The sequence below is a fragment of the Saccopteryx bilineata genome, chromosome 8 (genome assembly GCF_036850765.1).
Source record: "Saccopteryx bilineata isolate mSacBil1 chromosome 8, mSacBil1_pri_phased_curated, whole genome shotgun sequence".
Taxonomy (NCBI): domain Eukaryota; kingdom Metazoa; phylum Chordata; class Mammalia; order Chiroptera; family Emballonuridae; genus Saccopteryx; species Saccopteryx bilineata.
In genome coordinates, this window is record NC_089497.1 from 26,896,314 (window position 1) to 26,908,487 (window position 12,174).

The following is a 12,174-nucleotide window of genomic DNA, read 5'->3' on the forward strand; positions in this document are numbered from 1 at the left end:
CAAAAGGAGAAATGCACCCCCATGTTTATGGCAGCATTGTTCACAATAGTGAAGATCTGGAAACAGCCCAAGTGTCCGTCAGTGGGAAAATGGATTAAAAAGCTTTGGTATAGCCTGACCAGGTGGTGGCGCAGTGGATAGAGCATCGGACTGGGATGCAGAGGACCCAGGTTCGAGACCCCAAGGTCGCCAGCTTGAGCGTGGGCTCATCTGGTTTGAGCAAAAAAATTCACCAGCTTGGACCCAAGGTCACTGGCTCAAGCAAGGGGTTACTCAGTCTGCTGAAGGCCTATGGTCAAGGCACATATGAGAAAGTAATCAATGAACAACTAAGGTGTCGCAATGCGCAACGAAAAACTAATGATTGATGCTTCTCATCTTTCCGTTCCTGTCTATCCCTCACTCTGACTCTCTCTCTGCCTCTGTAAAAAAAAAAAAGAAAAAAAGAAAAAAAAAGCTTTGGTATATATATACTATGGAATACTACTCAGCCATAAGAAATGATGACATGGGATCATTTACAATAATATGGATGGACCTTGATAACATTATACAGAGTGAAATAAGTAAATCAGAAAAAACTAAGAATTATATGAATCCATACATAGATGGGACATAAAAATGAGACTCAGAGACATGGACAAGAATGTGATGGTAATGGGGGGTGGGGGTGGGGAGGGGGTGAAGAAGGAGAGAGGGGGTGGGGGAGGGGAGGGGCACAAAGAAAAACAGATAGAAGGTGACGGAAGACAATTTGACTCTGGGTGAGGGGTATGCAACATAATCAAATGTCAAAATAATCTGGAGATGTTTTCTCTGAACATATGTACCCTGATTTATCAATGTCACTGCATTAAAATTAATAAATAAATAAATAATTTTAAAAAAAAGTCATGGTGAGGGCCTGACCAGGAGGTGGTGCAATGGATAGAGCATTAACCTGGGACACTGAGGACCTAGGTTTCAAACCCCAACGTTGTCAGCTTGAGCATAGGTTCATCCCACTTGAGAGTAGGGTCACTGGCTTGTGCTTGGGATCATAGGCATGAACCCATGGTCGCTGGCTTGAGCCCAAGGTCACTGCGTTGAGCAAGAGGTCACTGGCTCAGCTGGAGCTCCCAGGTCAAGGCACATATGAGAAGCAATCAATGAGCAACTAAGGTGCCACCACTACGAGCTAATGCTTCTCATCTCTCTCCTTGTCTGTCTGTCCCTGTGAGTCCCCCCACCTCTCATGAATTAAAAAATAATGGTGAGGGCCCTGGCCAGTTGGCTCAGTGGTAGAGCGTCAGCCTGGTGTGCAGGAGTCCCAGGTTTGATTCCCGGCCAGGGCACACAGGAGAAGCGCCCATCTGCTTCTCCACCCCTCCCCCTCTCCTTCCTCTCTGTCTCTCTCTTCCCCTCCCGCAGCGAAGGCTCCATTGGAGTAAAGTTGGCCTGGGCGCTGAGGATGGCTCCATGGCCTCTGCCTCAGGCACTAGAGTGGCTCTGGTTGTAACAGAGCAACGCCCCAGATGGGCAGAGTATTGCCCCCTGGTGGGCATGCCAGATGGATCCCGGTCGGGCGCATGCAGGAGTCTGTCTGAGTGCCTCCCCGTTTCCAACTTCAGAAAAATACAAAAATAAATAATAATAATAATAATAATAATAATAATAATGGTGAGGAAAGAGGACTATTTCAGATAAGATGATTACAAAAACACTCTTTGAAGATATGGTATTTGAACAAAGCCCTGAATGAAATGAGGGAGCTGGTCATGAGAAGACTGGGGGGTGGTACTCTGGGCAGAGGCCGGAAAGGCCAGAGCAGAAGCCCTGCTGATGGAATGAGAGCGGTGTGTTTGAAGACAAGCAGGGAAGCCGGTGTGGAGAGAGTAGGATGTGCTGGAGGGTCAGGGGTAGCAGGCAGGTCCTACAGACAGATCACGTAGGGCCTTACTGGTCTTGCTGAAAAGCCTGAATTTTTTTTTTTAACAGAGACAGAGAGAGAGTCAAAGAGAGGGATAGATAGGGACCGACAGAAAAACGAAGAGAGATGAGAAGCATCAATCATTAGTTTTTCGTTGCGACACCTTAGTTGTTCATTGATTGCTTTCTCATATGTGCCTTGACTGCGGGCCTTCAGCAGACCAAGTAACCCCTTGCTCAAGCCAGCGACCTTGGGTCCAAGCTGGTGAGCTTTGCTCAAACCAGATGAGTCCGCGCTCAAGCTGGCGACCTCGGGGTCTCAAACCTGGGTCCTCCTCATCCCAGTCCAATGCTCTATCCACTGCGCCACCACCTGGTCAGGCAAAGCCTAAATTTTGATGTGCATGATGAAAAAACACAGGGTGATTTTAAGCAGGGAAGAATTGTGAATTTTATGTTTTCAAAATGACTCCATCTGCTGCATTGAGTGTAGCCTGCAGGGGCCAAGAATGGAAGCAAGGCCTCTGGTTAGAAGTGGCTGCATGGGGAAAGAAACGATGTACCAAAAGGTGAAGGTGGCCACCTGTAAAAGAAGGATGACGGTATTGGCCAAATGGGACCCTTGTATGGATTCAGGCCTCTTCACATGTTGCTTTGCAAACAGTAGGTGCACAATAAGTGCTTATGAATTATCTACACGTAATACTTTACCTGTGCTGCTGTAGAAGGCAACTCCACTGGATGCACTGAACTCCTCAACGAAGAACTGAGACAGGGAAATGTGCTCATCAGTAGTTAGAGACCTGTTGCCATGTTTCCAGTAGAGCATGAGATCCTCCTCGGTGTAGGCATCTGAAACAAGAATATGATCTTCTTAGACTAAGCTCTTGTCAGCAAGAGGTCTCTAACCATATTTTACACAGCTCGGTGTCCTCAGTGCCTGGTCTAATGACATGTATGTATTAGGTGCCGAGAAATGTTTGCCAATACCCACACCTGCCAAATAAAAAAATCTCCAAAAATTAGACCCTGATGACTGGCATAGTGTGGAGACTTTTCTTGTGTTTATGTGATGACAAAACTCTCCAAATAGCAGCTCCCATGTCTGTGTGCATTGAGTGATGTCATAGCAGTGGCTTACCATCACTGACATGACCTCAGGTCTCCACACACTTTAGTTTTATATAGGTCTGGTGGATAAAGTTCTAAAATAAGCTGAGCTCATAAAGACTTTTCTTCTATAACCAAATAGTGTTATAGAAAGTTTCCAATGGGGCCTGACCTGAGGTGGCGCAGTGGATAAAGCCCCGAACTGGAATGCTGAGGTCGCCAGTTCGAAAACCCTGGGCTTGCCTGGTCAGGGCACATATGGGAGTTGATGCTTCCTGCTCCTCCCCCCTTATCTCTCTCCCTCTCTCTTTCTCTCTTCTCTCTCTCTCTCTCTCTCTCTCTAAAAGTGAATAAATAAAATCTAAAACCAAATTATTTTTTTAAAAAGTTTCTAATAGATTTGGGAAGGAACACCTGTGTAGGAGATATTCATTGAGAGTCCTAGTATTTTGCCCTCATTATGAAAAATCACATTCAGCTTTTATGATGCCATATCAAAAATAGCTGATGGACCAAAGTGATAGACAAGGAGCTGGCTCACATGGCCTTGACTTAGCTTTGTTTAGGGGATCTATGTTTACCAAGTACACTTAATGAAAGATTGTGACTTAATGAAAGATAGTTCATACCCTTGACTGTTACATGATGTGGGGTGGTGCACTCTCATGAGGAATCTCATTATGTCTCAGATAAGTGACTTTGTATCAAAGAATTCCTTGTTTGTATATTGGATTAAAAGTTTTGATTTCTATACTATAAAATGGAGCAGAGGAGCCCATGCTGGAGGACTGCAGAGAAAGGTCACGTGGAGGAGAGGAGAAGCAGCCAAGATGGAAGAGTGCTGAAAAAGAAGCCAGTTTGTGCAGAGAGAAAGAGATGGGAAACAGAGGTGAATAAGGCTGGTGAGGTAGAAACCTTTGATTCTAGGAAACTCAGATAAGTCAGTGGCTTTGGGAGCCCTGAATGGAAAGGGAAGTGTTTTCCCATTGTGTGTATTACTTGCCCGCTGGGTACAAGCTAAGATTAAAGGTAATGACCCACCAGTTCTTGGCTCTGTTGTTTCATTACCGTCTGTCCAAATCAAATGCGAACCTGCACAGGCCAGGCGGCTGTGATGGTGGCTGTGGCTACTGGATTTACAGTATATTTAACTTCTATTAAGATTTTTAAATCCATAAGAGCATGCTAGAATGTTCAGATCATGTGTAAGCACTCTATCAGGAAGTGAGACTTACAGCTTTCCAGTTCAAGGGAACAATTTTGAGTGTCAAGAGGAAACCTGCTGAAATCCATAAAGCACATGGCTGAAACGGTTATCCTAGAAAAAGAGTAAGAAAAAGAAAACTGCAGATTATTTAACCACATGGCCATATAAGCATGCAATACTAACGCTCTCTTACTGTTGGCTTGTTTTGTGTGTATTTCAAGAGTAATGCAAAACAGGCGCTACCATCTTCTATTCAAATAACGCCAGGATGGTGGGTGATTTGCTTTAGACACAGAGTTAATGGCTGAATTCCTACTCTAATAATTGCTTCTGATCTCACCATTTCCTGGTCAACTCCCTCTATATTTTCTGGTTCTTTTTTTTTTTTTTTTAATTTTCTGGTTCTTAAGTCTTCATAAAAACATACTTCAAAGTGAAGTAACTTTAAATAGATTTAAATATTTTCTGCCTTTTGGGAGACCCAAATTTAATTAGTTTCTAGTAATAAAGAAATGGAGTGGTGGTAATAAAAACCTACTGGTAAAGGTTTCTCTCACAAAGCAAGTTTACCCAAGGAAATTCTCTTTCTAGTAGTGAGGGAAAAGCCCAGAGCAATTTCAGTTATAGATTTATGTGCAAAATGCAAAATTCAGGTGCTATTAACTCAAAGACTTGCATACTTGTAAAGATTATTTTTCCAATTTTATGTTCTCCTAGATTTTCCTGGCTTCAAGCAGAGGCTGTGGTACTATGGTACTACTTCAAAGTAGAAAATCTGGTACCCACAATATCAGATCAGAGGTTCATGAAGGGACCCTGAGCGAATCTGCAAAAAACAAAGGCAAGGCCTGACCTGTGGTGGCGCAGTGGATAAAGTGTCGACCTGGAAATGCTGAGGTCGCTGGTTCGAAACCCTGGGCTTGCCTGGTCAAGGCACATATGGGAGTTCATGCTTCCAGCTCCTCCCCACCTTCTCTCTCTGTCTCTCTCTCCTCTCTCTCTCCCTTTCTGTCTCTCTCTCTCCTCTCTAAAATGAATTTTTTTAAAAAAATTAAAAAAAAAAAAACAAAGGCAAGAGCTGCCCCTACCCGTGGTGTCCTCAAGTTAATCAGAGAAGTAGAACCATTGTATCTTCTACAGGTTGAATTCTACTGTCAACAGTCACCTAGCAAAATGTCATGCCAAGAGAGTATCTGGATGACTTTGTGTCCCAAATACTACTCACTTTGGCATATTCCTAGCATTTCAAAGTGGGAAGGGAGCTCTGAAGTCTTCTGAGTCTACCTTCTTTATAGTACACACAAATAAATTAACAATCATGAAGGTTAGGTAGGTGGTGTTAAAGAAAACATTACTTACAACATTTGTTAAAGAGTGGTAAGGAAGTCTTTATTGAGGAAACTACAATAATAGAGTTTTTTAAATATGGGAGAGAGATTGGACATGATTCTAAATATAACAAAGAAAAGTGGGAATTTATAGCCAAGAAGCAAGGAGGGGGTCAGTGAATAGAAAATTACTCAGAGGAAATACCAGGTTTAAGGGCAGACTATGGCTAAACGGCCCTAACGGGATTCTTGCCGAGGGCAGGGCTGGTTGACCAGACATCACCTGAGGGTGGTGGGGGGTGAGGGGCCTGATCAGATCTGAAGGGGGATCGAATATTGAGGATGGAGAATTCTGGCTAAACTGACTTCACAGACACAAACACAAAAAGCTCAAAGTCAGGCTCTACCTGAGGGGAGAGCTCAGAGGAGCTTCAGTAGAGTTTGGTTAAGAAAATAATTTTGTCAACATGTGGTACCAGAATCAAGCTTGGAACCAGGTAACCTGGCTCTGGGCTGGGACTGGCTCAGCTGTCAGCTGGAACAGCTGTACAGATAATAATTTCAAATCCTCCTCTGTTCAGGGATTCCCCCAAAACCACTCTCAAGTTCAATGATTAGCTAAAAGGACTCACCCAACTCATAAAAGCTGTTACCTGAACAGCTACAGTTTATTGCAACGAAAGGATACAGATGAAAATCAACAATGGTGAAGTGCACAGGGCCGGGTCCCAGAGAGATGAGAAACAAGTTTCCACTGGTTCTATTCTAGTGGAGTTATGTGGACAGTGCTTCCTTCTCCTAGGAATGATGTGTGACAATACACCTGGAGTACTGCCAACCAGAGAATGTACTGAGCCTTGGGGTCCAAAAAATTAATTAAGTGTTGGTCACATAGGTATGGCTGACTTAAGTCTCTGGCTCCTCCAGAGGTATCATCATATGTGGCTCAAGAACCTTATCATAAGTCATATAGACAATCTGGTGTGGCCCAAGAACTCCAGATAAACAAAGATGCTCTCATCCAACAGGATTTTCCAAGGGCTTTGAGGTTACCTCCCAGGAGCTGGGCCAGGACTCAGGCTTTGTTTAGAATATGCAGACTATGGACAATCAACTGAATTAATTTTTTTTTTTTTCATTTTTCCAAAGCTGGAAATGGGGAGGTAGTCAGACAGACTCCCGCATGCGCCCGACCAGGATCCACCCGGCATGCCCACTAGGGGGCGATGCTTTGCCCCTCTGGGGCGTCGCTCTGTTGCGTCCAGAGCCATTCTAGCGCCTGAGGCAGAGGCCACAGAGTCATCCCCAGTACCCAGGCCATCTTTGCTTCAGGGGAGCCTCACTGCAGGAGGGGAAGAGAGAGACAGAGAGGAAGGAGAGGGGGAGGGGTGGAGAAGCAAATGGGCGTCTCTCCTGTGTGCCCTGGCCGGGAATCGAATCCCGGACTCCTGCACGCCAGGCCGACGCTCTACTGCTGAGCCAACCGGCCAGGGCCTAATTTTTTTTTTTAATTTAGTGAGAGGAAGGGAGGTAGAGACAGACTCCCGCATGTGCCCCGACAGGGATCCACCCAGCAAGCTCACTAGGGGGTGATGCTCTGCCTATTTGGGACCCTTGCTCCATTGCAACCAGAGTCATTTTTTAGAACCTGAGGCAGAGGCCATAGAGCCATCCTCAGCGCCTAGGGCCAACTCACTTCAATTGAGCCATAGCTGCAGGAGGGGAGGAGAAGAGAAAGAGAGAGAGACAGACAGATAGATAGACAATAGGGGTAGGGATAGAGAAGCAGATGGGCGCTTCTCTTGTGTGCCCTGACTGGGAATTGAACCCAGACATCCACACAATGGGCTGATACTCGACCACTGAGCCAACCAGCCAGGGTTGAATTAATTCTTTAATGGACATCCCTTCACCAAAATAATTAACTTAAAACAATTGATTCCTACTGAAGCTTGACTCCAGTGTTTATTAGAGTCCTAACTTTACTCCTGATTTAAATTACTATTGAAAGTAGTACTTTCTTTAATTGAATTCTTAAAAATATTGACATCCTTTTATGAAACGTCTGGCAATAACATCTTGTACCTAAGTAAACAAGGTGTTTTTCATAAAGAAAAAAATCTGTATTAGTTTCATATGACTCCTAGAACAAACTGCCACAAACTTGGTGGCTTAAAACCAACAGAAACTATTATCTCATAGTTCTGGAGACAAGAAGTCTAAAATCAAGGTATCAGAAAGGCTCTACTCCCTCCAGAGGCTCTGGGGGGGGGGCTTATTCCTTGCCTTTTATAGGTTCTGGCAGGTGCCAGCATCCCTGGACTGGTGGCTGCATCACTACCATCTCTGTCTTTTTTTTTTTTTTTTTTTTTTTTTTGTATTTTTCTGAAGCTGGAAACGGGGAGAGACAGTCAGACAGACTCCCGCATGCGCCCGACCGGGATCCACCCGGCACGCCCACCAGGGGCGATGCTCTGCCCACCAGGGGGTGATGCTCTGCCCCTCCGGGGCGTCGCTCTGCCGCGACCAGAGCCACTCTAGCGCCCGGGGCAGAGGCCAAGGAGCCATCCCCAGCGCCCGGGCCATCCCTGCTCCAATGGAGCCTCGGCTGCAGGAGGGGAAGAGAGAGACAGAGAGGAAGGAGGGGGTGGGGGTGGAGAAGCAAATGGGCGCTTCCCCTATGTGCCCTGGCCGGGAATCGAACCCGGGTCCCCCGCACGCCAGGCCGTCGCTCTACCGCTGAGCCAACCGGCCAGGGCCACTACCATCTCTGTCTTAATGGTCACATTTCCTGTGCTCTTACTTTGCCTTTTTCTTATGAAGATACTAATCGTTACAGTAAGATCCCAATAGATAGTCCAAATGATTTTTCTATCTCAAGATTCTTAACTCAAACACATCTGCAAAGATCTTTTCTTTTTCAGCCACATACAGTAACCTTCATAGACTCCAGGGACTAGGACATGGGTTTCCTTGGTGGAGTCATATTTTTTTCAGCTTACTTTAGTATCTTTCCAGAATTTCTATGACATGGAAAAATAATTAAATTGCTTCAATTTACCAAATATTTTTAGAATCACTTATACTAAGCTACTCAAGATTCATTAGGCTAAAATGACAAATGGTGCATTAAAAATAGAAGACCGTTATAGCATAGTGTCAGAACTAATGTTTTGAATTAAAAAAAAAAAAAAAAAACATGAAAAAGGAAGTAAAGAAATGAACAGGAACTTGTATGGTGACTATACTTTCCCATGGAAAATGAAGGAGAGTTAAGAAAATTATTTAGCTAGTCCAGGACTCCAGGATGGCTCGGTGGGGTGCAGGAGTGAGGAGAAAAAGCAGTTTGGCGTACCTATAAAATTGTGTGCCAGACTTTTAAGGGTTTCCATAATTCACCTCCACCCTATTTTTCCAGTCTTATTTCATGTTATTCTCTAACATATTCCCGGAGCGGGTATAGTTAGACTAGAAAACCATTCTTTAAAATCTGGAAGTTGCCTGACCAGGCGGTGGCGCAGTGGATGGAGCGTCGGACTGGGAGGCAGAGGACCCAGGTTCGAGACCCTGAAGGTTGCCAGATTGAGCGCGGGCTCATCTGGTTTGAGCAAAAGTCCACCAGCTTGACCCAAGGTCGCTGGCTCCAGCAGGGGCTACTCGGTCTGCTGAAGGCCCGGGGTTCAAGGCACATGTGAGAGAGCAATCAATGAACAACTAAGCTGTTGCAGCGCGCAATGAAGAACTGATGATTGATGCTTCTCATCTCTCTCCCTTCCTGTCTGTCTGTCCCTCTCTCTGACTCACTCTCTGTCTCTGTAAAAAATAAAAAAAATAAAAAAAATAAAATCTGGAAGTTAAACCAGGAAAAATCACAGCTCTTGCTTGTGTCCCGACTTCCGGCATCACTAGACAGACAGCAACATGGTGACTTCAGCGTGAAGTGAGGCCGGCTTTGGCGCAGACACTGCAGATGGCCGTGGTGCAGGGAGCCACAGGCCGCGCACACACGCCCCTCACCTGAGACTGAAGAGGACGTTGCCGTCGGGGCGGATGCGCAGCATGACGTTCTCCACGGTCGTATCGTGGATGAAGGATCTCTTAGAATGGACAAAAAAGATATCAGGCACCCAAATCTTTCTGATCAGTCTGTGATCAAACGTCATGCTGTTGTTTGTCGTGCTAGGAAAGGAGAGCCTTTCGTCTTTCCAGTAATGCCTGAGATAAAAAGTCATCGTAAAGTCCTAGGCAGAGAGAGAAAGAGACAAGTCAAAGGCGGTGGGAATGTGGTTCAGGATGACCGCTCCACACCGGTCGTCCACGCGGATTGCCGCGGGAGTGAGTGTCTTATCTTGTCTTTTCGGGTCGATTCAGGATGAAACTCGGGAGCTTGGGTTGCAGAGCCTCTCTCTCACTCCCTCACTGAGAGTGTCTGGGAAGCACAGAATAGTCAAGCTGGGGAAGGGAAGCCAGTTATAACTGGGAAGCATCCCTATATCAGCACGCTGGTTCATCACCTAAAGAGATCTCAGAAGAAGAGGACCTGAAACTCCATGCTCTAGTATCTTGTTTTTATTTCTTTTCTCATTGCGGATAAATATTCACTTTTATAAATTACTTTGTAGCCATAAATTTTATTATTTTGGTTAAAGACCCTACCCCCACCCCCAGTGCAATAAACCACAGTCCCACAAAAACCTGGATACAGCATTTGGTAGAGCTGTTAGTGGAAAAAAAGTTGTCAGAGGGCCTGGGACAGAGGCAATGATTTTCCTCAGCTTGAGAGACATAAGTACCACGAAATGGTGGTTCTCAAATTCAGGTGTGCAAAAGAACCACCTGTTAATTTACTAAAATGGCACAGTCCCCAGAAGCTAGTTCTCAGTATGGCTTAGGGATGTGAATTGTTAATGAGCAGCCAGGCGAGAATGAGGGGGAAAGCTATATTGACATCATGTTAGCAGAAAAAAAATGGGTTAGCCCAGGGGTAGTCAACCTTTTTATACCTACAGCCCACTTTTGTATCTCTGTTAGTAGTAAAATTTTCTAACCGCCCACCGGTTCCACAGTAATGGTGATTTATAAAGTAGGGAAGTAACTTTACTTTATAAAATTTATAAAGCAGAGTTACAGCAAGTTAAAGCATATAATGATAATTACTTATCAAGTACTTTATGTCAGATTTTCGCTAAGTTTGGCAGAATAAATCTTTATAAAACAACTTACTCTAGTTAAATCTATCTTTTTATTTATACTTTGGTTGCTCCGCTACCACCCACCATGAAAGCTGAAACGCCCACTAGTGGGCAGTAGGGACCAGGTTGACTACCACTGGGTTAGCCAATAATTTGAGTTTTGTTTGGCTTTCAGATGCTACATTTTTTTAACATTTTATGTTAAAATAATTTCAAACTTAAATGGGAGTTGTAAAAATGAAAATATTATGAAAACTACCAGTATATCTTTTATCATGTTTTTAACATGCATCTCAGGCGCTACATTTAATATCTTGTTTGTTTGAACAGAAACTCTCCAAGCTTCGTCCAAATCATTGGATGTGGACAATGACGATATGTTTCACTTTTCACTACTGTTTTCTTAGTATCATTTATTTCCCAACAATACTCAAAGGTTTCTTGAATTAACACATAATAGAACTTTAAACATTTATTATTCAACAAAGGCCAAGTCTCAGTAAGCTACAAATAAGTCACCAATTAATTATGAGCTAGTTTGCTTTTTTAAGGTTTAGAAAAGAGGTACATTGTACTATTTCTCTGGTTTACTCTAAAAGATAAATATGTGTAATTTGGGATTAGGATGAGAGTGAATAAATAGCATGATTCATTTATTACCATATCACTACTTTATAGGGAATTGTGGGGGTTACCGCACAGATTGCTTTAATAAGCATATATTTAGACTCAGATGTTCAACCTGATCTGAAGGTCACTGGGCAACACTGAAGCTATGAAGTCAAATGACAGGCAGTGGTGCACGTCAGCGATACATCGAAGCCACCATCAGATGCAGCTATCGCGAGAAACAGGCTAAACAGCATGTTGGAAGGAGATTGAGACAAAAGTTAAAGGGATTGAAAGTGGATTCGGTGTGGGACAAGAAAGGGTGGGAAGGCAATAAAAATGAAGCCAACACCAGGGGTCACTAATAAATAATTAGAAAGCCTTTTGAAATAGGACATGCAGAACCCAATACAGCTTTAGCGGATATGGAGCACCAAAGCTGACCTTATTCAGGGGAGAAGAATGAGGGTCCATTTTGGGGTCAGCAGGATAGAGACAATGTAAATTTCTTTTGCAGACTGGGTCATTAGGGATGATTTAGATTATTCACAGAGAAGGGAAATGAGAGCATGTTCTTGGAACACAAGAGTCTCAAGGAAATGCCTGTAAACGTTGTCTTTGGGCAGGGAAAAGCCGGAACTTGTTAAATGAGGCGTTTTTGAGTAGTGAGTACTATTGGTGCTATTCCCTTTAGGAGTAGGGTGATTAAAACGAAAGAAGTTTTGTTTAAGGCTGGATATTGAACTAAAATGAATATTAAATTAGGTAATGATAAGGACCAGAAATATATATATATTAAGTAAAGATTGAAACAAGATTT

General features: G+C 43.9%; 1 protein-coding gene across 1 annotated transcript in view; it reads right to left on the bottom strand.

The window, feature by feature from the left end:
* The window catches only part of GABRR3 (gamma-aminobutyric acid type A receptor subunit rho3), a 90,732-nt gene that overhangs the window by 34,845 nt on the left and 43,713 nt on the right, over positions 1–12,174 (bottom strand). The window contains exons 4-6 of the mRNA XM_066241203.1: positions 9,571–9,794; positions 4,254–4,336; positions 2,620–2,760 (exon numbers count right to left, since the gene is read on the bottom strand). Coding sequence (XP_066097300.1) covers positions 2,620–2,760; positions 4,254–4,336; positions 9,571–9,794 — 448 coding nt within the window. The remainder of the gene's footprint in view (positions 1–2,619; positions 2,761–4,253; positions 4,337–9,570; positions 9,795–12,174) is intronic.